Here is a 27,980-nt window from a genome sequence, read left to right on the forward strand (position 1 = left end):
GAAAGTATTTGATAGATTCACTTTAAAATAAAAAATTTAATAAATCTGCTTTAACCTGATTGTTTGCTAAGAATTACACTTCCTTTTAGCATTCCCTAAAGATATTCATATACAAATGTCACACTCCAACTAGGATCACTCCTATATTTCCAGCACAATGACACACATGAAGGAGACAGATCATTTTTATTTTAGCCCATTGCTACAGGAATGACATAATCAGGGACAATCGGGCAACCTAATCTCACATGGATGGTACTATGGATAGTTTGGACCCCGCACTTTATTTAGTCCCGCCTCTTGTGACTTTGCTTGAATCCTGCTTGTAAATTGCCTTTTTCGCTGTATGATCGCTATCTTGCATCCTCTCTTCCCGCAGAATTGTTGCGTCTATTTTTTACCTGCCAATCATTTTAACAAAGAATCAGGGGTTGCCCACGCTCCTGATTTACCCATGATCCCCTGGTCTGGTTTGCCGTACCCTGTTCGTGTAACCCTTGTCTGTGTGTAACCACGATCTATTAATTATCTGTTATTCCTTCTAAGGATTTGGTTACTGTGATGATGTCAATAGAGAGGAAATGTTGAGCCTAATACAATGTACATATAAAAAAAAAAAAAAGAAAAACGGTATCGATCGGACCTCAGCGGCCATTCATCCACAATATCATGTGACATAGATCTTGTATCCTATACTCTACTCCAGTTCTCACCAAAACACAGCCTTTGTGCATACAGAGAAATAATAATTAAATGCGGTATTTATACCTTCTCTGGCTTTGAATTCTTCATTTGTTGCATAAAAAGTAAAAAAGAAAAATGACCCCCGCCTCCTCCCCAAATGCTCAAAAGTTCATTTTCCAGAGGGACCCCCAATGCAGTTGTTTGTGGATCCCTCTGGTGCATTTGAATTGACATCCACTTGGCTTTGTTAGTAGACATAAAGTTTCATTTAGGCCGTAAGTTTTTAAACTTCCTTTCTGAGCGCCACGCGGATTCCGCTCAGCGCCTTCCCCATGGCTTCGAAGATTGGATCGCAGAAGGTACGGACGCACGCCGCGTAGAACTGGCCCAGGCACTGGACTTCCATCAGGTAACTCTTGACGCAGGGGACTACAGCCCATATGTGGCAGAAGGACAGGCAAGCAAAGAGGAATCCCCAGATGAGGGCCAGCGGAAGACCCAAGATGGCCGAGAGGACCCGGTAACACCAATATTTGGTGACTGTGAAGGTAGTGCTGCTGGCTTTCCACACTCCATCGAAGCTGTGAATGCTGTCCGGTTCAGCAAAGACATCTTCAAAGTCCACCTGAAAAGGAAGAAGTATTTCAGATTATTGTGCAACAGAATTACACAGACTGGCATTAATAACTATAGTAAGGTGACCAGATTTTTAAAATTAAATTATTTTTTTACTAGTAATGGCGGCAATCAGCGACTCTCTGCCCGTCGCCGCCCGCCTCACAGTTTGTCAAGTCTCACTCTACGGCCCCCGGCTACTACTGGGTGGGGAGCGGAGAAAGATCACTCCGCCAGGGACGGAGATAAGCAGGCAGGCGGCTGGCTGGGACTTGAGCCAAGGCAGAAGAACATGCGAGTGGAGCTGTATGGGCATGCACCCTAAAAAATATTCCCTCAGCTCCGACCAGCACATAATTATCATAAAGGGGCACAGATAATGGATATAAGCTAGTAGGAGCAGCAGGGGTGTGTAATTCAGTTTTTTTTTTTATTCTGCACGGACTTGCTTTGTCTTTGAAATTGCCCCAGCCCCTGTTCAAATCCAAACCGGGGACAGACTTGGTCCTCAATCCGGAGACTGTCCCAGGAAACCGGGGATGTCTGGTCACCCTATACTATAGCCAACTACTGCTATAGAGATTGTGGGCCAGATTCTCCAATAATCTGCGGCGGCCTCGCGTAAGCTATTTACACTACGCCGCCGCAACTTACTGGAGCAAGTGCCGTATTCCTCAAGCACTTGCTCCGTAGTTTGCGGAGGCGTAGTGTAAAAGGCCCGGCGTATCCCCGCGTATTTCAAAGGGGGCGGCTTATATTTAAATTAAGCGCGCCCCCGTTTTGATCGAACTGCGCATGCGCCGGGCTAAAAATAGCCCAGTGCGCATGCTCCAGTTCTCGGCGGAAAACGTCAATGACTCCGACGTGTGCGTCATTGGCGTAAAGTCGTATTCAAGAACAACTTAGGAAAACGATGTACACGACGAGAAAAGACGACGCGGACCAGACGCCATACTTAACATGGCATACGTGGGACTGGCGTAAGGTTACCCCTCATATAGCAGGGGTAACCTTACGCAAACGACGTAAGCGACGGTTACGCGCCGCAATTTCGTTCGGGAATCGGCGTATCAGGCTCATTTGCATAAACAAATGAGACCTGAACGTAAACGCCACCTAGCGGCCGGCGGCGAATTACATTTAAGATCCGACAGTGTAAGTGACTTACACATGTCGGATCTTCAGCGTATCTATGCGAAAATGATTCTAGGAATCACTTGCATAGATACGCGGGTCAAAAAAGAGAGATACGACGGAGTTTCCTGAGATACTCCGTCGTAACTCTACTGAGAATATGGCCCTATATCATTCTAATGCAACCCCTGACACTTAAAATGTTAAGAAACCCTAAAAAGAAAAAAAAATCTTATATTGCTGCAGACCTTACCAAGCTGTGTGTTTTTTAAAAAGAAGAATTCCGGTTATAGATATTTTATACATAGTTAAAAGTTAGTGGTTCAACTTGGATCAATGGAAAAAAGATGAACCCCTGGGGTGGGACTTTTTAGGCATATAAAATGTATAATTTTCCTAAAAATATAAATTTATTGAAAAAAACATGAATAAAATTGTTTCACAAATTAAACCACACAGAATTGACTGGAAGTGTACATACCGTATTTATCGGGGTAAAGTGCGCACCCCCAACCTAGAAGGGAAATTTGAGGAAAAAATAAAATACTTACAGTTTCAATGTCCATCGGCGGCCTCGGTGGTGTCCTCCCTGCTTCTCCCGCACTGTTTCTGAGCCGATCCCTGCTTCCCGCGCTGTGTTTGAACGCCGCTGCCGACATATACCGAGCGCAGTACACTCGGGCACGCTCGGCTCCTCTCGCATAGGAGGCGGCACAGGGCGTGACCGCAAGGGAGCCGAGCCTGGCCGAGTGTACTGCGCTCGGTATATGTCGGCGGCAAGGTTCAAACACAGCACGGGTATCGGCGTATATCGCACACCCACGATTTTCCCCTTATTTTAACCACTTAAGCCCCGGACCAATATGCTGGCTAAAGACCCAAGGTGTTTTTACAGTTTGGGACGGCGTCGCTTTAACAGACAATTGCGCGGTCGTGCGACGTGGCTCCCAAACAAAATTGGCGTCCTTTTTCGCCCACAAATAGAGCTTTCTTTTGGTGGTATTTGATCACATATGCGGTTTTTAGTTTTTGCGCTATAAACAAAAACAGAGCGACAATTTTGAAAAAATGCAATATTTTTTACTTTTTGCTATAATAAATATCTCCCAAAAACATATACATTTTTTTTCCCTCAGTTTAGGCCGATACGTATTCTTCTACCTATTTTTGGTAAAAAAAATCGCAATAATCGTTTATCGGTTGGTTTGCGCAAAATTTATAGCGTTTACAAAATAGGGGATAGTTTTATTGCATTTTTTATTTTTTTTATTTTTTTACTACTAATGGCGGCGATCAGCGATTTTTTTTCATGACTGCGACATTATGGCGGACACTTCGGACAATTTTGACACATTTTTGGGACCATTGTCATTTTCACAGCAAAAAATGCATTTAAATTGCATTCTTTATTGTGAAAATGACAGTTGCAGTTTGGGAGTTAACCACAGGGGGCGCTGAAGGAGTTGGGGTTCACTGTGTGAGTGTTTACAACTGTAGGGAGGTGTGGCTGTAGGTGTGACGTCATCGATCGTGTCTCCCCTATAAAGGGGATGACGCGATCGATACGCCGCCACAGTGAAGCACGGGGAAGCCGTGTTTACACACGGCTCTCCCCGTTCTTCAGCTCCGGGGACCGATCGCCGCACTCGAGCGGCGATCGGGTCCGCGGGACCCGCGGTCCCGGAGCTTCGGACCGGGTCGCGGGAGCGCGCCGCGGGCGCGCGCCCGCGACCCACGGCTGGGTACAAGTACAGGACGTATATATACGTGCTTGTGCCCAGCCGACGTATATGTGCAGGAGGCGGTCCTTAAGTGGTTAAGGGGAAAAAAGTGCACGGTATACGCCGATAAATACGGTATACAGAGTTATACTATCAATCAATGTCCTCAATCCAACGCGTTTCATAGTTTGTATTTTTCTCCTTCATCGGGCATAGGAGGAATCCTACATAAACATTGCAGTAATGTATAGATGTACATTCCATGACAATTTTAAAAGCAAAACATGGTCTTGGGGAATCCTTGATCACCTTGCTCGTAGTAGGTTTATGAAATACTGATGTCTGAGGCCCCGTACACACGACCGAGTTTCTCGGCAGAATTCAGCCAGAAACTCGGTCGGAGCTGGATTCTGCCGAGAAACTCGGTCGTGTGTACACTTTTCAGCGAGGAACCCGTCGAGGAACTCGTCGGACCGAAAAGAGAACATGTTCTCTCTTTCCTCGTTGTTCAATGAGGAAAGTCGGCCCGCCGAGCTCCTCGGCGGCTTCCACACAGAACTCGACGAGGAACTCGATGTGTTTGGCACGTCGAGTTCCTCGGTCGTGTGTACGGGGCCTAAAACTTAGATCATAACATAAAGCTACGGGGAGGCCTCAGGAGAGACCTAACCCATAGATGGTGTGGATTCAGGACCACTGAGGTCAGACAAATAGGGCCCTGTGATTGGAGGCCTACAGCCTAAGATAGAGGGCTGAGGGGATCTCGGTATACACTCATAAGAGATGTAGATCCTATGAAATGGATGATGGTAGTGTGCAGCATCATACCTTATGAGTGTATACCTAGTAATCAGGAAAACTTAAACCTACCATGAGCAAGGTGAGCAAGGATTCCCAGAGACCATATTTTGCTTTTAAAATTATCATGGAATGTACATCTATACATTACTGGAATGTTTATGTCGGATTCCTCTCTTATCCCTGATGAAGGAGAAAAATACAAACCCGGAAACAAGTTGGATTGAGGACGTTCATTGACAGTACAACTCTGACAAAATACTGGAAGTGTACATATACAATCACATGTGGTTTCATTTGTGATATGATTTTAATCATGTAAAATTAATATTTTTATGGAAATTATACATTCTATGTGCCTAAAAAGTCTCCCACCCCAGGGGTTCATCCTTTTTCCATTAGTCTTAGGAATGTGGCATATTTAGGTGTGACTATCACCAAACATTTTTGCAGCTTGGATCGATTTCACTATGCATATACCATATCTTTGGGATCCCCGTGAAAGCTGAATATCGCTAAAAGAGACACTACTACTCCAGTGATATCCCACTTGCTTCCGGGACCCCTTGCTAAGCAGCTGCCTTGCTGCATCATGAACAGGAGGTTGGTCACTCTGCATGGGTGATATTCAGTGATTACTTTGTGTAGCACCCACTTAGATAGGTGCTTGGTTAATTAAATTTAGTTAATGGCTCACAGTAATAAGTGGAGCTGCATGTGATTATTTCGGTCTGTTCTCTGCTTCCTTGGCTGCGGGGTTGACTGTTTCCCCCTGTCTTTCTGGAGGGTTTTTGAAGATACAGTAGTGGGCTGGGAGAATCAAATCAGCAGCACAATATTTATGCAAGGAAACAGTAGAGAATGTAAAGAAGGGGGATTTAAGTGGTGAATCCCTGATGATGTAGCATACACATAAATTCGAAAAGACAAACTTTATTAAAATATACATAGAAGATGCATATCCAAATACATAGAGTGGACTAACAAAGAGTCCCCTATATCTATACATTTACCACGTGCCACAGAACATCAAATGGTATCAAATAAAAACTTGTCGCAGCATAATGTCAAATGGGTGTTGTATGGAGATTGCCAACATTTCCCGGCGCAATGGCCGCTTCCTCAGGGCTTCATTCTATGAGCACGTAATAAAGGAATGGGACTTTAAATGAGGCAATTGACTTGCGGAGGTAGAGTGGTTATTAAACTTTATATGTAACAATAGTATGAACCAAGTAAAAAAGTATTTTCTCATATATATATATATATATATATATACTGTATTTGCCGGCGTATAACACGACTGGGCGTATAAGACCACTCCCTAATTTTCCAGGAAAAATGTTGGTTTTGGGATATACTCGCCATATAAGACTACCCCCTTCCTAATACTCTTTCTGGAAGCTGAGGGGTAGCCGGAACAACCACTGATAGGAACAACCGCTGACAGAAACAGGCTTTTTTCAAATCTCACTGTGCCATTACATTACATGCCCCCCACTGTGCCATCACTTGCCCCCACTGTGCCATCACTTGCCCCCACTGTGCCATCACTTGCCCCCACTGTGCCATCACTTGCCCCCCACTGTGCCATCACTTGCCCCCCACTGTGCCATCACTTGCCCCCACTGTGTCATCACTTGCCCCCACTGTGCCATCACTTTCCCCCCACTGTGCCATCACTTTCCCCCCACTGTGCCATCACTTTCCCCCACTGTGCCATCACTCACGTTTTGCAGATTCTGGCTTCCAGGCCGATGACAGTCTCCGTCAGGCTGCGGGCGTCCATGATTTAAAAGCCGCGCCTTCTCCTCAGACTGTCCTGTGATAGGCGGAACACAAATTTTCCCAGCAGGGCCTCTGTTCAGTGTTCTGCCTATCACGGACGTCCTCTCGTCCGAGGATGAGAAGGAATCCGTGATAGGAGGAACACAGAACAGAGGCGCTGCTGGGAAAATTTGTGTTCCGCCTATCACAGGACAGTCTGAGGAGAAGGTGCGGCTTTTAAATCATGGACACTCGCAGCAGATGGAGACTGTCATCGGCGTATAAGACGACCCCCGACTTTGGATGCATTTATTTGCATCCAAAAAGTCGTCTTATACCCCGGAAAATACGGTATATATATATACACACATGCACACATGGCATAAACATAATGGGGTAGATTCAGGTAGGGGCGCGCACTACTACGGATGCGCAGCGTACCATTTTTACGCTACGCCTCCGTAAATTACTTGAGCTATGTTTCATTCACGAAGCATTTGCTCCGTAATTTGCGGGGGCGTTTCGTAAAAGTGGCCGGCGTAAGCGCGCGTAATTTAAATGATCCCTTAGGGGGCGTGGATCATTTAAATTAGGCACGTTCCCGCGCCGAACGTACTGCGCATGCTCCATCGGGAAAATTTCCCGACGTGCATTGCGGTAAATGACGTCGCAAGGACGTCATTTGCTTCGACGTGAACGTAAATGGCGTCCAGCGCCATTCACGATTCACTTACGCAAACGACGTTAATTTCGAAAATCGCGACGCGGGAACGATGTGTATACTTACCATTGGCTGCGCCTCCTAATAGCAGGAGCAGCCTTACGCAGAAATCGACGAACGCAAACGACGTAAAACTCGAACGCCGGGCGCGCGTACATTTGTGAATCGGCGTGAGTGTGCAATTTGCATACTCTACTCTGACCACTACGGGAACGCCACCTAGCGGCCATCGTAAGAATGCAGCCTACGATACGACGGCATAAGAGCCTTATGCCACGCATATCTTAGGCTGCAGTCGGCGTATCAAGCTTTCTGAATACAGAAAGTCGATACGCCGGCGCTACTTAGCAATTATGCTGCGTATCTATGGATACGCAGGCGTAATTGCTACCTGAATCTACCCCAATGAATACATATATGTCAGCTTGGGAGCACGGGGCTTCATTCCTTAGAGCAGTGGTCATCAACCCTGTCCTCAGGGCCCACTAACAGGCCAGGTTTGCAAGATAACTCACAGGTGATATTATTTGCTGCTCAGTGATTGCAGTATTCTAGTCTGTATCTCCCCCAAGGTAATACATAAAACCTGGCCTGTTAGTGGGCCCTGAGGACAGGGTTTATGACCACTGCCATAGAGCATAACCCCACACCCATGCTCAAAACTGTCTGGTGCGTCCAAGCTAAGGGGAGACCAAAGAAAAAAATGTCCAGTCAGCCACCAACATACATGAAAGGAAACCCAGCTATATCAGAGGATACATGATATTTATGGGGACCCAGGATTTTGAAGGCGCAAAGAGACTTGGGAGGGCGGAGCCTTCAAACCCTGACTTCCAGGACTTTGGTCCCAAAGGGGTTAAGTCCCAGGTGAGGGAAGCTTTAAAATCGGAAGGGAAATGGGCACCTGTGTCAGGGAAGAGAGAGAGGCTCATAAGCTGTGCAGCCAGTGTGAGCTCACATACAAACTGAGACATGGGCTGCTAACCCCCGCCGTGTGGCCTGCCTTGCACCCTTAATTTGGAGGAGCCTAACCCCTGTATGGGGCCCAAGACTAACGGTGAGCCTGCTGTTTGTTACCAATATCAGGATTTGGACTGTTTATTTACTTTGGCTGAAGTAAGCTGTCGTTTTGTTTGGCTGTGGTCGGTCCATTTTGGTGGCCAAAGACCAGGCCACTTTTTGCGATTCGGCACTGCGTCGTTTTAACTGACCAGTGCGACGTGGCTCCCAAACAAAATTGACGTCACAAAAATAGAGCTTTCTTTTGGTGGTATTTGATCACCTCTGTGATTTTTATTTTTTGCGCTATAAACAAAAAAACAAAAAATATAATAATAAAAATTGATATAATAAATATTATTTTTCCACAGTTTAGGCCGATATATATTCTACATTCTTCTTTGCAATAAGCGTTTATTGATTGGTTTGCGCAAAAGTTATAGCTTCTACAAAATAGGAGACTGTTTTATGGCATTTTTATTAAAAAAAATTTAGTTATAGCGGCGATCGGAGATTTTTATCGTGACTGCGACATTATGGCGGACACATCGGACACTTTTAACACCATTTTGGGACCATTGGCATTTTTACAGTGATCAGTGCCAAAAAAATGCACTGATTACTGTAAAAATTACACTGGCAGTTAAGGGGTTAACCACTAGGTGGTGCTGCAGGGGTTAAGTGTTCCCTAGGGAGTGATTCTTACTGTTGGGGCCGTGGCTACATGTGACACGTCACTGATGACCGTTCCTGATCACGGGAAACGGTCATTAGTGACATGCCCTTGCTGACCGCAATCGTTGGACTCCCGGGAACATCGAGTTCCTGGGACCCGTGGCCGTATTTGCGAGGAACGCGGCAGGCAAGCGTCCGCGGCCCCCTGGGCGGCAGATTTAAAGGGACATAGCTGTACGCCAATCTGCCTGCCCGTGCCATTGTGTTGACGTACATAGTCGCGCGGCGGTCAGCAAGTGGTTAAAATAAACTGGCTGGTGGTTATTACAGAGCTATTCCCAGGTTACACTGATGAGCAGGACTTTGGGTTCCTCGGGAGACCCAGATACTTATCATTTCTGTTCCCTCCACATATGGGAGGTATTTCTATGCATTTTGCAGAGATGCAAGACATGTTTACCCTTTATTCATGTCATCGGCGGGCAATATATATCTCTATATTGAATTAGGATCCTTTGATTGACTGAGCCGTTGGATGATATACACTTGTTGCAGGGATTACCTAACCTCTGATTGAATATTGAGTGGCTCATCATATCCAGGTTTGGGGTGTGGAGAGGTTGGAATCCACAAAAGGCAAAATATAAAACAATTGTTTTTGTGACATTCTTGTAAGAAGTGAGATCGAATAACCAGACCAGCCCTCAAAATTTTCATTCGCCTGCTCGCATTTGGCGAGTGAAAAAATGAGGGTTGCGAGTGTGGACAGGGCTGTGGTGTCCCGGGAATGCATAGCCAGTGCCCCCCCGCCATGCACAGGCTCGCAGCGCGGCTATTGCAATAGGAGTAAAACAGCCGCCAGGGACCGCCCACTCCACCTCCCTCCTGCCGCACATCCCCGCCCAGATTAGGCTCACTTTGTGGGCTTGCAATGGGATAAAAACAGTTGCCCGGGACCGCCCACTCCACCTCCCTTCTGTCGCACAGCTAAGGAGTGGGGCGGTGCATATCTCTGCAGGGAAGTCCTCGGTCCGCCCTCAGTGAGTATCATGCTTGACGCCCGTGCAGGAGAATGGTAAATAATAAACATAACAGTGTGCTGTGAATGGAAGCTTGGGGTTAGAGTTAATAGAAGGCATATGTATAATGTTTTTGGCGGGGTTGGAATTGATGGCATAGGTCTAAATCATACCTAAGCCTCCAATTCCACCCCCTCCCCAATCTGTTATACCAATGCCTGCAATTCCATCCCATCTCTAAATCTATCATACAGTATGATAGATTGGGGGGGAGGGGTGCAACTGGAGACATTGGTATAACAGATTAGTGGAGGGGGTTGGAATTGGAGGCTTACGTATGATAAAGTGGGGGGGGGGGGGGGAATTGGAGGTTTAGGCATGATGGGGAGGGGACAGATCTGGAGGCATATGTATGATGGATTGGGGGGGGGGGGGGAATTGAAAGCAAAGACGTGCTGGATTGGGGGGGGGGGGGGATTAGAGGCATAGGTGTGCTGGAAAGGGGTGATTGGGGGGTCGTTAGAAGCACAGGTGTGTTGGGGGGCAGGGTTGGAAACTTTCAAATTTACGAATAGTTTGTAAAATCTGTACTTTTTGCATCTGTCCTTGAATGTCTATTACGGACATGTAGGCTGCATGTCTGTAACGGACATTCCTGGACAGACGCAACAATTATGGATTTTACAAACTGTTTGTAAATTTACTGAAAGTTGGCAACCCTGCTGGGGGGTGGGAGGGTCGTTAAAGGCACAGGTGTGCTGGGGAGGAGGGCGTAAGGAGGCAGAGATATGCTGGGAAGAGGAATTAGAGGTAGCTAGGGGAGGGGGCACACATTGGAGGACTGGGGGAGGCATTGGAGGTAGAGGTGTACTGGGGGAGGAAAAACAAAACCAGAGAAATTCCTTTCTTAACTTACTAACCAGCCTGCTAACCAACCACATTTTCCTGTCTGATGAGGCTTAGCTGATGGGCACTGGTGAGGTTGCATTGATGGACACTAATCAGGCTGCACTGATAGGCACTGGTGAGGAGGCACTGATAGGCTGCTTTCCTGGGCACTGATAAAGTTGTTGTTAATATTTATTTTTGTAACTTAGTTTTGCATAAAACATTTAGCAGTGTAATTTCATGAGATATTTCTGAGGGTGTGTTTAGGGGCAGAATCAGGATGGGGCAGAGTAGGGGTTAGGTGGGGCAGCTGGTGGCGAGTAACTCCTAAGGCCTGGCTAGTAGCTCAAGACTTGAAATTTTGAGCCCTGAACCAGACAATATGGGGGCAAGCTACACAATAAAATATAAAGAACAGCAGAAACATATTAGAACTGAATGTATTTATTTCATGACTTCTTATACAACTCTTACTGAACAAGGTGCTCTTTAGAGAGCTTTCACACTGAAAGCGACCGGGCATCGGCAGTAAAACGCGGCGCTTTACCGTTGTTTTTGCAGCGCTTTTCAGCCGCTAGCAGGGTGCTTTTAAAAGTGTCCGCAAAGCGCCACTACAGTGGCGCTTTGCCGGCGGTTCGGCAGCGCTGCCCATTGATTTCAATGGGCAGGGGCGCTTTAGGAGCGGTGTGTACAATCTTAACAAAATCTTAACAAAATATGTGAATAGTACTAAGCAGCTATTTCAAATATTACAAAAAATATAAAACAAATAGTATAACAATAAAACGGTATCCGAGTGATTCTGTAATTGGACTGTTTTATTGTTATACTATTTGTTTTATATTTTGTGTATACAGTTGAAAAGTAAAAAAAAAAAAAAATGGAGAGATTATGAATAAAGACAGGTCAAGAAGGTTGTTTCAAAATAAAAATCATAGGCTCAGTGCAGGCATGCAATCAAAGCAGGGCTTAAGTCATGTGGGAACGTGTGGGAACGGAGTTCCTGCACTTTTTTCACAGCAGGAACTCAGTTCCCTTTGCAGGACTAGAGCAGCTGAGCCACCCGAGCCAATCCTTCACTAAGCGGCGATGCCCAGTTCGAGTCACTGTCAGGGGCAGGCAAACCTTAGTAATCCTTTATGTTACTGGCCGCTTCCTGTATATGGATTCATTGGGTAGTGTGCGGGTATTCCGTCACTTCCTCGATGCCGCAATGTCTTCTGGGAGCTTTTGTCATTGTTCCCAGGAGACATTGCAGAGGTCTGCTATCGCGGGATTTAGAAAGAACTTACTTCTTTCTAAATCCCGCGATAACTCGCGGCAGACCTCCGCAATGTCTCCTGGGAACAATGACAAAAGCTCCCAGGAGACATTGCGGCATCGAGGAAGTGACGGAATACCCGCACACTACCCGATGAATCCATATACAGGAAGCGGCCAGTAACATAAAGGATTACTAAGGTACAGTGGATCGAAGAAAAAAAAAACATGCAGTTTAGTAATTATGCATATGAGCGTATCATTTTTTATTTTTTTTTGGTGGGGGAGTGGATCTTGGGTGGGAGTTCCCACACTTTTTTCCCCAGGACTTGACCCCTGAATCAGAGCCATGTATGGCTGATAAATATCACAACCAGGAGGGTGATGGACACACAATTGTAGATTGTTATCTACAGGCTACTATACCTTAAAGGAGAGTTCCAGCCAATATTTATGTTTATTAAAAGTCAGCAGCTACAAAAAGTGTAGCTGCTGACTTTTAATAAACAGACACTTACCTGCTCCAGCGTTCCAGTGACGCGCTGGCCGCTCCTCTCCCCCCCCCTCCCCGGCCGGCGTCTTCATTGTCACTGTGGGCACCCGGCCGTGACAGCTTTCGGCTTCACGGCCGGGCACCCACTGCGCATGCGCACGCGGCCCGGCGCTGCGCTGTTTGATTGGACAGGCGATCGCCTAGGACCTGACGTGTCCTAGGCGATCGCCTACAGGGAGGGGCTGCCAAAAGGCGATTAAGCTTAATCGCCTTTGCAGCCCCTCGGCGGAAAGAGGAAGTTGGACAGGAAGTCCCCTTCTCCTGAAGCCCCCACTCCCCCCCCCCAAAAAAAATTACATGCCAAATGTGGCATGTAAGGGGGTGAGGAGTGGGATAAGCGGAAGTTCAATTTTTGGGTGGAACTCCTCTTTAATCGATCACACACGGAAGTTGTTTGTTCTCTACCATTTACCATAGCCTTGTCTATATTGGCTGTTTTGGTCAAACACTCTCCTTTCTACCATTGGACATCGCTGGTTACTGTTACAACAATAAATAGTGGGCCGGATTCAGATAGGTTAGCAGGTCTTTAGATCCGCGTAACCTATCTGATTTACGATCCGCCGCCGCAAGTTTTTGAGGCGAGTGCTTAATTCAGAAAGCACTTGCCTCAAAACTTGCGGCGGCGTATCGTAAATCTCCCGGCGGAATTCAAATTTCGTGGCTAGGGGGAGTGTACTATTTAAATCAGGCGCGTCCCTGCGCCGATCGAACAGCGCATGCGCCGTCCTCAAATTTTCCCATCGTGCATTGGTCCAAATGACGTTGCAAGGACGTCATTGGTTTAGACGTTAACGTAAATTACGTCCGGCCGTATTCGCGAACGACTTACGCAAACAACATAAAAAATTCAAAACTCGGCGCGGGAACGACGGCAATACTTAACATAGGATACGGCGCATATAGCAGGGGCAACTTTCCGCTGGAAAAAGCCGAACGCAAACGACGTAAAAAAAAAGCACCGGGCGGTCGTTCATTTCTGAATCGGCGTAAATGCTCATTAGCATATTCGACGCGTAAAAGATATGGAAGCGCCACCTAGCGGCCGGCCTGGAATTGCAGCCTAAGATCCGACGGTGTAAGTCACTTACACCTGTCGGATCTTAGGCATATCTATGCGTAACCTGATTCTATGAATCAGGCGCATAGATACGACGGCCGGACTCAGAGATACGACGGCGTATCAGGAGATATGCCGTCGTATCTTCTTTCTGAATCCGGCCCAGTGACGTCAGTTCACTTACTCTGCCGGTGTAGATAACAATCTACAATTGTGTGTCCATCACCCTCCCGGTTGTGATATTTATCAGCCATACATGGCTTTGATTGCATACCTGCCATGAGCCTATGATTTTTATTTTAAAACTTTTGGGACAATCTTCTTGACCCGTGTTTCTTCATAATCTCTACATTTTGTTATTTTTTTAAATAAACTTTTCGACTATATACACAAGCTCCTGAAGAAGTGCATCAATGCTCGCAACATGTAGAGTGATTTTTCTCTGAGCGACCTCCGAAATATGTCTCAATGGATTTATATCATTTTACGTGCTTCAAATGTTTGCGCTCGTTACATGTGGTATATGTATTAGAGGTGTTATGAGAGTCCTTGAGGTCACTCAACTTTATGGTTTTTCACTGCTTGCCGACCATCCACTGTAGTTTTACGACGGCAGGTCGGCTCGGCTGCGCAAAATCATGTAATATAACGTGATTTTGCTTTGCGGCCACTAGGGGCGCGCGGCGCCGCCGGAGGCACGCGCCCCCTGCTTGCACCTGGTGCTGATGCGAGTGCCCGGCGGGCGCGATCATTGCTGGGCACCCACGATCGATCTTGACAGAGCGAGAACCGGGAGCTGTGTGTAAACACACAGCTCCCGGTTCTTTCAGGGGGAGAAATGACGGATCGTTTGTTCATACAATGTATGAACAGCGATCTGTCATTTCCCCTAGTCGGTCCCACCCCCCCTTCAGTTAGAACACACCTAGGGAACATAATTAACCCCTTCCTCAACCCCTTCCCTGCCAGTGACATTTTTACAGTAATCAATGCATTTTTATAGCACTGATCGCTATTAAAAATGCCAATGGTCCCAAAAATGTGTCAAGTGTCCGATGTGTCCGCCATAAGGTCGCAGTACCAATAAAAAAAATCGCAGATCACCGCCATTACTAGTAAACAAAAATATTAAGAAAAATGCCATAAAACTATCCACTATTTTGTAGACACTATAACTTTTGCGCAAACCAATCAATAAACGCTTATTGCGATAATTATTATAGCAAAACGTAAAAACTATTCTTTTTTTTTTTTTCAAAATTGTCGCTTTATTTTTGTTTATAGCGCAAAAAATAAAAACCGCAGAGATTATCAAATACCACCAAAAAAAAGCTCTATTTGTGGGGGAAAAAAAGACGTCAAATATGTTTGGGAGCCACGTCGCACGACGACGCAATTGTCAGTTAAAGTGACGCAGTGCCCAATCTCAAAAAGTGGCCCGGTCATTGACCAGCAAAATGGTCCGGGGCTGAGGTGGTTAATGTGTTTTTAATTGGATAAAGTTAAAACCATTGTATACAAACTTAAATTTTTTACTAAATATATGCGTGGGCCTACAAACTCCATATCTTCTAATTTCTTCTTCGACCTGCTATAGATAGATCCCCTTGTTTTTTACATCTAGGATGGAAGTAATGATAAGTAAACACCTTGGGGCAGATCCACAAAGGAAGTACGCCGGCGTATCTAGTGATACGCCGGCGTACTTTCAAATTTCCCGTGTCGTATCTTTGGTTTGAATCCTCAAACCAAGATACGACGGCATCTGGGTTTGATCCGACAGGCGTACGGCTTCGTACGCCTTCGGATCTTAGTTGCAATTCTTCGGCGACCGCTGGGTGGCGTTCCCGTCCTAATCCGCGTCGAGTATGCAAATAAGCTGTTTCCGACGATCCACGAACGTACGAGCGGCCGTCGTATTTTTTTTACGTCGTTTCGGTTCGGCTTTTTTCGGCGTATAGTTAAAGCTGCTATTTGGTGGCATACGCATTGTTAAGTATGGCCGTCGTTCCCGCGTCGAATTAGATTTTTTTTATTTCGTTTGCGTAAGTCGTCCGTGAATCGGGCTGGACGTTATTTACGTCCACGTCAAAACAATGACGTCCTTGCGACGTCATTTAGCGCAATGCACGGCGGGAAATTTAGGGACGGCGCATGCGCAGTTCGTTTGGCGCGGGGACGCGCTTCATTTAAATGAAACATGCCCCCTACTCCCCGATTTGAATTACACACCGTTACGCCGCGAGAGATGCACTACGCCGCCGTAACTTACGGCGCAAATTCTTTATGGATTCAAACCAAAGTCGGGTAAGTTACAGCGGCGTAGCGTATCTCAGATACGCTGCGTGGGTGCAGATCTATGTGGATCTGCCCCCTTCTATGTTACGAAGGTAATGCTGTACTTACAAGGAGCACTGCTGCTAGCATTTATTAGGATTCCATGAATTCCCTCTGTATATTTGTCTCTGTGCGGAGGTGGATGTGGGTTGAAGCTCCAGCTGTCCGGTCTTTTCTGGCTCATGTGACAGCGGCCCCCACCAGCAGCCTGTCTGGAACTGAAGCATTCTCTGCCGTGTTAAATTTACCCAGGTCTCCTCCTAATTTCCAAGTGAAGATTGGTAGCTGTTACTTGATGGGCATGACTCTGTGTCACCGTATTTAACCATCCACAAGAAACCCTTTCCACAATTAAAACACCAGCAGACATACAAGTCAACAGTCGAACACAATTGTTAATTGCATGTAAAAGATATATAGGTCTCGTTTTTATAGGAGCACATGATAGGTAACTATATTTTAATATGTTTCTGATCCTGAGAGGAGATTCTTTCCTGAGCACAGCCAACGCCCACTTGGGCATTATCACTCTCCTGAAATCTTTTGGCCCAAAATGGTTGGGAACAGTAGCTTGCACTCCTCTATATTTTTTTTTTTTTATGAAACTTCAGACTGCTCTATATAAATACAATTAAAAAGAAGGAACAACTTGACTTTTACTGAAACCAGGGCCATCTTTAGGGCAGGGCAAAAGGGGTAGTTGCCCTGGGCCCTATCATTGTTGTGGGGCCCGAAGCAGCGGTCTCATACTTGCCAACTATCCCAGTTTAAATTCCCTTGTCCCTTGAAGTTTTAGGGCCAAATCCTCAGCCAGGCGGCGTAACTTAACTTTTTCCATTTAAGTTACACCGCCGCAAATTTCCCAAGTTAGTGCCCGATCCACAAAGCACTTACCTGGGAATTTGCAGCGGTGTAACTTAAATTCCGCCGGCGCAAGGCGTTCCTCTTCAAATGGGGTCGATTCCCATTTAAATGAGGCGCGCTCCCGCGCCGGCCGTACTGCGCATGCTCGTGACGTCATTTTCCCGACGTGCATAGCGCGAAATTACGTTACGCCGAGCTTTGTGGATTGCGACGGGTCAATAAAGTTGCGTCGGGAAAAAAAAAAAGATACGGCGAAAAAAAAAAAATTTCAAAACAAAAAAAAAATCGCGTCGCTGGACAGAAGGGTCTGCTTTTACATGGTGTACTAACTTTACACTTTGTAAAAGCAGCCCTAATTTTGCGTTTGCAAACTAAAACTTACGGAGAAAAAACGAAGCTGAAAAGCTTTGTGGATCTCCGTAAGTGCTAATTTGCATACCCGAGGCGGCATTTCGACACAAAATGCCCCCAGCGGCGGATGCGGTACTGCATCCTAAGATCCGACAGTGTAATTCCCTTACACATGTCGGATCTTCTGCCTAACTATGGAAAACTGATTCTGTGGATCAGTTCCAAAGATAGAAACAGGGATACGACGGCATATCAGTAGATACGCCGTCGTATCTCTTTTGAGGATTTGGCCCTTAGTTCTGTGCCGTGTCCTGATATCTCAGTGTAAAGTACTGCTACTAATGCTGCCCAGCTCTACCCTATTGTTGTGTACAGATGACTCACCTGCAGACCCTGGGGTAGATTCACAACGGAGATACGACGGCGTTTCTCCAGATACGCCGTCGTATCTATGCGCCTAATTCATAGAATCAGTTACGCATAGATTTCTGTCAGATCCGACCGGCGTAAGTCTCTTACGCCGTCGGATCTTAACTGCATATTTACGCTGGCCACTAGGGGTGTGTACGCCGATTCACGCCTAGAATATGTAAATCAGCTAGATACGCAAATTCACGAACGTACGCCCGGGCGACGCAGTAAATTTACGCCGTTTACGTTAGGCTTTTCCCGGCGTAAAGTTACCCCTGCTATATGAGGCGTATATGCGGCGCACCAATGTTAAGTATGGCCGACGTTCCCGCGTCGAAATTTGAAAATTTTACGTCGTTTGCATAAGTCTTTCGCGAATAGAGCTGGATGTAATATACGTTCACGTCGAAAGCAATGACGATTAGCGGCGGACGCATGCGCCATTCGTAAAAAAACGTCAAATACGCAGGTTCACAGTTAATATACATAAAACACGCCCACATCATCCAAATTTGAATTAGGCGGGCTTATGCCGGACCAAATACGTTACGCCGCCATAACTAAGGGCGAAAGTTGTTTCTAAATACAGAACTTGCGCCCTAAATTACGGTGGCGTAACGTATCTGAGATACGTTACGCCGGGCGGATAGATACACCATTGTATCTGAATCCAGCCCCCTGTGTTTACATGTAAATAACAGTCATTCATATGCATATGCGTAGAGGAAGCATTGATATGTAAATAGCGGCTGCCGGTGGCTTTGATATGTAAATAAAAGGCGGCATTCATATGTACATCATGCCCTTCTGCAGTAAGGAGATGGTGTGCTGTAACCTCTAGCAGCCAATCAGTGAGCAGTATTAGCGTACAGTAATCTCTAGCAACCAATCAACAAGTAGAAATCATGTGCTGTAACCTCTAGCAACTAATCCGTGAGCCATAATGTGTGCTGTAACCTCTAGCAACCAGTCAGTAAGTGGTAATGATATGATGTAACCTCTGGCAACCAATCGCAATCGCTGCCTGATCTGATACAGTAAACTGATCTAGCTGATATTTATTGTATGTCTCAGAGCACGTGGAGAGCGAAATTCCATGGGCCCCCCCCCCCCCCCAAGAAAAAGAAATTCCCAGGGTCCAATCAATATTAAAGACGGCCCTGACTGAAACCCCCCATAGCCCACCCACCCAGACCTCAATCCTAGTCTGAGCTAGAACCCCATCCAGGTGGATATTTACATTTTTGTGACAGCAGAAGCCCCCTCCATCCTTCATGCAGAAATCATCCAGGATACACCTACCGACTATAGGCTGGGGCGGTGCCAGAGAAGATATCTGCACTGAGGAGGCCTGAGCTGGAACATCACCCAAGTACATACAGGGCCGCCGCCGGTGCTACCACTAGGCAAACTAGGCAGCTGCCTAGGGTGCCCAGCCACAGGTATTCCTACTCACTTCTCTCTGCAGCAGGCAGCTGCTGCTCTGTTCGCACATAGTGTCAGAGGCGTATCGGCGGCAGAGGACTGTGACTATGTTCTGACTCCCGAATGAATGGAAGCAAGCAAACATTTATTGATGGGCGCTGGTGAGGCTGCATTTGATGGGCACTTCATTAAAAAGGTGGGGTACACATGGGCAGGGTGTGGAGCCAAGGGGGGTGGAAAAATGAGGTTTCACCTAAGGCAGGGGTGCCCAACCAGTGGCCCAACTGATCCGCAAGTGCAGAGAAGTGCTCTTGTGGGTTACCTGCACTGAGCCATGAACTTATATTACCTGCGAGTTTGTTGTGCAGAGAATAGAGTGGGCTCTTTAGAGCCTAATTGGGCTGCCATCCACCCGCTCCACTCATTGTGGCCCGCGACTGGTTACCAAGTCGCTTAAGTGGCCCTTGCTCTTCAAAAAGTTGGGCACCCCTGGCCTAGGGTGTCAAGAATCTTTGCATCAGCCCTGAATACATACCTATCTCTCCAAAACAGCAGCAGCCTCTGTTGCGGCCACAGTGGCTACCCATAGACTTGAATAGGGCCATACTGCTAACGTCTTGAAGGAGTTTGAGCCCCTTCAAATCTCTAGAAACTAACTGCTCAGGGGGTGAGTACCAGAGAAGATATCTGCACTAAGGAGGCCACTGAGTCTGAGCAACAACCCCACCCAGGTGCATATTTACCTCTCCTCCTTCAAGGGTAAGTTCACCTTTTTGTACACTTTTTTGTTTCCTTCTAAATTTCAGCTCCCCTATGCACCAATAGAGCATTCATGTACTTTTTTTGCAAAAATATCAAAGCTTTCCATTAAATCTATGGTCACTTAATTTTCTTGACCTAATCCATGTTTCCAGATGTTTCCATTAGTAATGTCTTCTTCCTGATCAGACAAGGGTCATGACACAGGAAGGAGTTGACCAGCTGACCTCGTTGGCACACATCCTGCATCATCCACCCTCCCATTCCCAGCTGCACTTTTTTTTTTTCTAAATGAAATCAATCAGTTATCACCCTTCTCACTAAATCTCACTCCATTCAAGTCTATAGGGACTAACTACTACGCAGTGCCAGAGAAGATATCTGCACCAAAATGGCTACTTAGTCTAACATAGATCCTCAACCACATACATACTAATCTCTCCATGACAGTTGCAACCTCCTCCATTGTTTACATCCTTCCTGCAGAAACCTTCCAGGCCACACCTGCACAGTAGTTAATTGTAGACTTGAATTCAAGAGCTACAGTTCTAGAGAAGATATCTGCAACACGGAGGCCAGAGCTAGAACACCATTAAAGAAAGTGCATACTTACCACTCTGACAGTGGCAGCCTTCTCCACTGTTTACATCATTTGTACAGAAATCTTTAAGGCCACAACTATACAGTTGCTATACATAGACATGGATAGAAATGTATTTCTAATTTCTTGTAGGAGTATGACCGCATTCAAGTCTACATAAGACTAACTACTACTACTATAAGATATATCTGCACCAAGAAGACCATCTAGTCTGAGTTAGAACCTCACCCAAGTGCATACTCACCTCTTAGTGACACTAAGGCCCCGTACAGACGAGCGGACAGTCCGCTGAAAACGGTCCGCCGGACCGTTTTCAGCGGACATGTCCGCTCGGAGATTTCTGTTTGATGGTTGTACACACCATCAAACAGAAATCCGCCCGGACAGGATACGCGGTGACGTGCTGCGCCGTTGCCGCAACGATGACGCAGCGACGTGCGCGGCCCTGGAAGGTCAATGCTTCCACGCATGCGTCGAATCACTTCGACGCATGCGAGGGCTTTCGGCCGAGCGAACATGTCCGGTGAGTCTGTACAGACGACCGAACATGTCTGACGGACAGGCTTCCAGCGGACATGTGTCTTAGCATGCTAAGAAACATTTGTCCGCTGGAAACCTGTCCGATCCGCCGGGTGCCAGGTGCCAGGTGCCCACAGTGACAATGCCGGCACCGCGGAGAGGAGGGGGAGATGAGCGGGGCTTCGCCCCCCCCCCCCCTCACCCACGTTCCTGAGCTGGGTTCTGTGCGTCCATAGACACACACAGCGTGGCTCAGTTAAGCCCAATTCCCCCATCCACTAACCTCCTTTGACTGAGCACCTATGGCTCCCTCTGGTCTCAGATACGTCTGTGAATGCAGAAAAAGAGCAGCGTTGCTGCACAAGCTGAACCGAGAGAGGTAAGTGTTTATGGGTGTCTATCGTGGAGTTGTGGACTGGTGATAGAAGGGTGTTTTTTTTTTGTTTACCTTAATGCATGGAATGCCTTTAGAACCACTTTTAGACACTGCAAATGATAAGGGAGTGTAAAAAACTGGCACGGAACAGGAAAATTAATAAAACATCCAAAAATCCAGAAGACAGAAAAAAGTGTTTTTAGAAAATGTATATTGTTGGAAATCAATGTTAATTTTGGCAGCAAATTTCGATTTAGTTTTAGTCTAATGCCGCGTACACACGATCGGAATTTCCGACAACAAATGTTCGATGTGAGCTTTTGGTCAGATATTCTGACCGCGTGTATGCTGCATCGGACATTTGCTGTCGGAATTTCCAACAACAAATGTTTGAGAGCTGGTTCTCAATTTTTCCAACAACAAAAGTTCTTGTCGGAAATTCTGATCGCGTGTCTGCAATTCCGATGCGCAAAAATCCACGCATGCTCGGAATCAAGCAGAAGAGCCACACTGCCTATTGAACTTTTCTCGTCTCGTCGTAGTGTTGTACGTGACCGCGTTCTTGACGTTCGGAAATTTCCAGCAACATTTGTGTGACCGTGTGTATGCAAGACAAGTTTGCGCCAAAATTGTGTCGGAAAAAAAATCGACGGTTTTGTTGTCGGAATGTCCGATCGCGTGTACGCGGCATAAGTCTTTTGACTAAAATGGCATTTTCATTTTAGACCCTTTTAAAACTTCTGCAATTGTTTTAGTTTTAGTCGTATTTAGTCAACTAAATCTCCAGTACATTTTAGTCTACTAAAACTAATTTTGGTCATCTAAAATCGAATGGGTGTAGTTAAAGTGTAAGTAAACCCCCCTATCGTTTTCCGCCAAAGAAGCTGCCAACTTTGCCTCTGTTTTATCTACAACTGCCATGAGGCTGCACATGTGATCAGTTATGACTTCAGCCATTGGATGATTTGACAGTTTAGTTGAGTACAACCGGTGGGAGTGTTACATTTCTGGCACATGCCGGAAATGAAACTGTTTAACCACTGTAAGGGGTTAGCTCGGTAGCGGGGTGTGTGACCCCCTGGATGGGTTCACTACACACTGAATTTATACAGACAGGCAGTCGAAGACGGTTGAAAACAAAGATTTCGGTTTATTCTTCCATCTTGCTGGAAACAAGTGCAAGCATCCAAACAGCATAAACAAAATCAAACATAAAATAAACCCTGGCCACTTGGGGCGTCTACCTTCACCACACAGGAACCTATCTAGGGAGTCTAGCACAGCCTACTGCTGGGTAGACACTGCTGATCATACAGCAGAAAAACAATAGTCTTTTGATTTTTATCACCCAGAAAAATCAATCCTCTCCTCACCTCCCCAGAAGACTTTCAGTACACTGTTTCTCCTTACTCACAAAGCCTCAGGATGCAGCAAAGCAGTGGTAATCCTCTGGATTATTTATAGAGGCCTTAATTGCCTCATTCTGAACAGCTGAAGTCTTCCAACGCCCTTAGACCATTTCTGGCTACTTTTCAGCCGACGCCTAATAGCAATTGGTGTATTGTCTAAACAAGGCAGGAATGTATGTCCCGTCTGTGACAACACCCACAGATTTACCTGACTTCCTGTCACACCACATAAGAACCGCCGCACGACTATAGCGGCGTTTTACCGTTTTGTTTGCCGTGATTTTCGGCTACTAGTGTTGCAGTTTTATCCCCCGCTAGCGACCGAAAAAGGGTTAAAACCGCCTGCAAAAATGCCTCTTTGAGGCGGGTTGGAAGCGCTACCCTATTGTTTTCAATGAGCAAGGGCGCTTTAGGAGTGGTATTTTTACCGCTCCTACCGCGCCTCAAAGATGCGGCTGGCAGGACTTTTTTTTAGCGTCCTGCCAGCGCAACGCTCCAGTGTGAAAGCCCTCAGGCTTTCACACTGGATAGAAAGGAGCAGCTTTTTCCGGGCGCATTGCAGGCGCTATTTTTAGCACAATAGCGCCTGCAAAGCGCCTCAGTGTGAAAGCAGCCTAAAGCATCTCTTCTCGAGGCAGATTAGGTTTAATACTTATAGTCATTCCTCGTAACTGACATCCTCCGGTCCCCTTATGAGCAGATCCTTTCTGAGGAGAAAACAAGCCTCCAATGTCACCAGTTTCCTCCATCTGTGCAATACGCCTCCAGTGTTCCCTTCTACCCTCTGGAAAATGTGTCATACTTTGCTGATCCCCTTCAGGTGTTCCCTTCCACTGTTCCCTGTCACCTTGTCCAATGTTGTCTCAGTATCCTCAGTTCTCTTCACCTCCAATATATTCCTCCAGAATTCTCACCTTGATCTTACCCCTACACCAATATATACCGCAACCTTCCTTGGTCTCCTCTAGACCTAGAACATTCCTGTGCCCTTTCTGGTTCCCTCCTTCTTCTCCATTATATGTCTCTTGTAGTCCCAATCTTCCCAACCTCTGATACATAGTTAGTCAGGTTGAAAAAAGTCCATCTAGTTCAAGCATAAAAAAAAAAAAAAAATACAATCCCATATACCCAATTCTATACCCACAGTTGATCCAGATGAAGGCAAAAAAAACAGCAAAGCATGATCTAATCTGCTTCAGCAGGGGGAAAAAATTCCTTCCTGATCCCCCGAGAGGCAATCACATTTTCCCTGGATCAACTTTTGAGCCGGTTCACACTCCCGCGGCACGACTTCGGGGGCGACTCTGCAAGTCGTCCTGAGGACGACTTCAGGGGCGACCAGCAAAACGACTTCTGTATAGAAGTCAATGCAGGTCGCCCCAAGCCGCCCCCGAAGTCGTGCAGGAACCTTTTACTAAGTCGGAGCGACTTGCGTCGCTCCTATTAGAACAGTTCCATTGCATTGAATGGGACGTGACTCGTCAGGTGGCTGAGCCGCCTGACGAGTCGCCCCAGTGTGAACCGGCTCTTACCAGTTATATTCTGTACATTTAGGAAAGTATCTAGGCCTTTCTTAAAGCAATCTACTGAGCTGACCAGAACCACCTCTGTAGGGAGTCTATTCCACATTTTCACAGCTCTTAAGCCCTGTACACACGATTGGTTTGTCCGATGAAAACAGACCGGTGGACTGTTTTCATTGGACAAACCGATCGTGTGTGGGCCCCATCGTTTTTTTTTCCATCGGTGAAAAAAAATAGAACGCGTTTTAAATTTCTCCTATGGATAAAAAAACGATAGAAAAAAACGATCGTCTGTGGGGAAGTGCATCGGTCAAAAATCCACGCATTCTCAGAATCAAGTCGACGCATGCTTGTTAGCATTGAACTTAATTTTTCTCAGCACGTCGTAGTGTTTTACGTCACCGCGTTTGGACACGGTCGGATTTTTGACTAATGGTGTGTATGTAGGCAAGACTGATGAAAGTCCGCTTCATCGAATATCCGACGAAAAAATCCATCGGATTAGAATCCATCAGATATCTGATCGTGTGTACAGGGCTTAACTGTGAAGACACCTTTCCGTACATCTCACCAATGTTTTTTCCCTGACTTCCTACTCCGACCTTCGATCTGTCCCCAACACATCCAGTACTAGTTTACAATATCTCCCATGCATGCCTCCAGTGTCCTCTCCACTTATTATACATGCCTCCAGTGTCCGACTCCTCACCACCCTTTCCCCCTTCTCCAATATATTTCTTGGGTATGCCAATCAACCCCACTTCTGATACATCCCTCCGACATCTCCAGCTCTTGTCTTCCAACCCTCAACACCTTACACCCTCTCCCCAAATAATCCCATTCATGCACGGACAGACATTTACTAGTTGGAATAAAATCTTTTTTGCCCATTGAACTGTGATCTCTATACAGGTGGTAAACACTACACAGAAGGCAAGGGATTTTCATTTTATTGTTGGTAACACAAACCTATAATCAATATTAATCAATATTTTATTCTCACAATGACATAATCAAACTGGAAGGCATCCTATAAATTTAGGGTGTGGTGGTATGTAGCAGGCAATAAAATATAAAATTAGGAGCATGCAGGAGCCAATACATGAACTGATAAAGAGTGTAATAGTCTGTGACCATTACAACTACAAATACAGGTGAAAATACCGAAAAAAAATGGGGACAGCTAAAAATACGAACCGGTAAATTCAAAGGTTTTTCACCAGGCTGTTAAACATATTTGAATTTTCCAAGTGAATAGCTTACTTTATACTCTTCTATCATCAGCAATACCTGTTAAAAGGTGTTGGTCAACTTTCTATGCAATTCTAATTAAAATGTTTACAGTATCTATTTGTACCAGGTTTTAGTAGCTCCTCTTTCTTTGCTTCACATCGTTTTTCGGCTTCTGAACATGCTGCATTTTTTAACGTCGTTTTTTAAAATGTGGGCTAAAACGACGTTTTAAACCCGCGCATGCTCAGAAGCGAGTTATGAGATAGGAGCGCTTGTTCTGGTAAAACTACCATTCATAATGGAGTAAGCACATTCATCACGCTGTAACAGACAAAAAAGCGCGAATCGTCTTTTACTAACAAGGAATCGGCTAAAAGCAGCCCAAAGGCGAATAGAACTTCCCCTTCAGAGTGCCGTCGTACGTCACCGCGCTTTGTTCATCATTTTTCAAAAACGATGATGTGTGTGGGCAATGTCGTTTTTAATGATGAAGTTGGAAAAACATTGTTTTTTGGACATGCTGAAAAACAAAAAAAAATTCATGCCGAAAAACGACCGTGTGTACGCGGCATTAGAGCAGCTAAGAATGGATGGCAATGTGAAGATAGGGGGCAAAGTGGACACTTTTTATTGTTTTAAAGTGCATTACCCTACAGTGAACCACCCAAGCCTTGGGATCTTTAACCCTTATGACAAACAGCGTGCACATCTGGTCTAGAACTGATAATGAGATCTTCCAGCACAGTACAGACAAGGTAATTATGATAAAATTACTTCCCAGACCTTCTTAAACAATGCATATTAGAACTGGCTATTAACATTTATAAGTAATAACGCCAGAGATTATTGATTCAGGGACTATCGTTAGGGGATCAAAACAGATTTTTTTTTTTCTCCCGGTTGGAGAACTTTTTCTTTCCTCTGAATGAACTTGAAACATAGGCTTTTGTATTTTGGAGGTTTTTATTTCTTTTTTTTCTTCCTTTTTTTTTTTTTTTTTTTAACTGCTCAAATTAGATTTGACTTGTGTGCTTTTTCAGCTTGACTATTTATGTAACTTTGTTCTATCTTTTATGTTACACATAAAAGGTGATTTTTTGGGGGGATTTTTGCTAAAAAGGATTTTTCAGCAAGGAGAATGCAAGTAAACAGGTAAGCAGCATTTAATTTTTTTTTAAGTTATTTTTTTTTAAGTTATTCTATGAACATGTAACAAATATAAAGTAGGTAATACAAAATAGCTAAAGGTGGTAAGGCGCTCCCGTCTAACCTAGCTGGTAAATTACTATATAAAGCAAATCATACACAATATTATGTGTAGTATAAAAAAAGAATGCAGAAAAATTAAGATTTTAAAAAAAATATATAAAAAAAAAATATAGATAGATAGATAGATAGATATAGAATAAATAAATAGATAGATAGATATAGAATAAATAAATAGATAGATAGATATAGAATAAATAAATAAATAGATAGATATAGAATAAATAAATAGATAGATAGATAGATAGATAGATAGATAGATAGAGATATAGATATAGAATAAATAAATATAGAATAAATAAATATAGATATAGATATAAAATAAATATATATATATATATATAAATGTACACACATACATATAAATTTTTTTTCTGTGTTGTTTTTTTCTGTTTTTATACTGCACATTTTAGTAATTTATATTTGAAGAAAAAAATATTTTTTATATAAAGTAGGTGTTATTCCAATATGGCTGCAAAGGTGCAAACATGATTTAAATATGGCGTATCTTAAACTGCTACAGTTTGAGAATAAATTCATGTACAGTAGATTTCTTCCTTAAAGAGCAATTTATTTTTATTTTTTAGAAGCAACCAAAGTAACACAACAAAGTTGATATATTGTCATTTTAATTTAAAAAGATGTGATGGCACAAATACCGACCTCCAAATAAAAAAAAGAAGTCATGCCCTATATCTCACCTGTACCACGTCTTGGTTGATTTTCTTGGGGTCCCTCTGTACGAGATCGATCTCTTTGGTGAGGGGCTCTGCATAGGTCTTGTTTTCCTTGGCAGGCTCGGGTTGCTGGATTTGGGCCATATTGTAAGCGCTGGGCAACCTCACCCTCTTCTCCCTCTATCACCGTCCTGCAGCTTGTGTCCCTGTGTCAGGCTGACCAGGGAGCTGGTAATATAAGTATCTCCTCCACCCTCTCCCACCTTAACCCATCCCTGACTAAGTGCCTCAGTGGAGTTGGACAAACCTCCTTTGTTTATCAGTAATATATTTAA

At 45.1% G+C, this 27,980-nt stretch overlaps 1 protein-coding gene across 1 annotated transcript; it reads right to left on the reverse strand.

The window, feature by feature from the left end:
* Positions 1–169: 169 nt before the first annotated feature.
* On the reverse strand, positions 170–27,874 carry LOC120913206 (caveolin-3-like). The gene is made up of 2 exons (XM_040322990.1): positions 27,670–27,874; positions 170–1,309 (listed from the first exon to the last, which is right to left on the reverse strand). The coding sequence occupies exons 1-2, from the start codon at positions 27,787–27,789 to the stop codon at positions 968–970; spliced, it is 462 nt and encodes a 153-aa protein (XP_040178924.1). The 5' UTR covers positions 27,790–27,874; the 3' UTR covers positions 170–967.
* Positions 27,875–27,980: the final 106 nt, after the last annotated feature.

Source organism: Rana temporaria, chromosome 9 (assembly GCF_905171775.1).
Source record: "Rana temporaria chromosome 9, aRanTem1.1, whole genome shotgun sequence".
Lineage (NCBI taxonomy): Eukaryota > Metazoa > Chordata > Amphibia > Anura > Ranidae > Rana > Rana temporaria.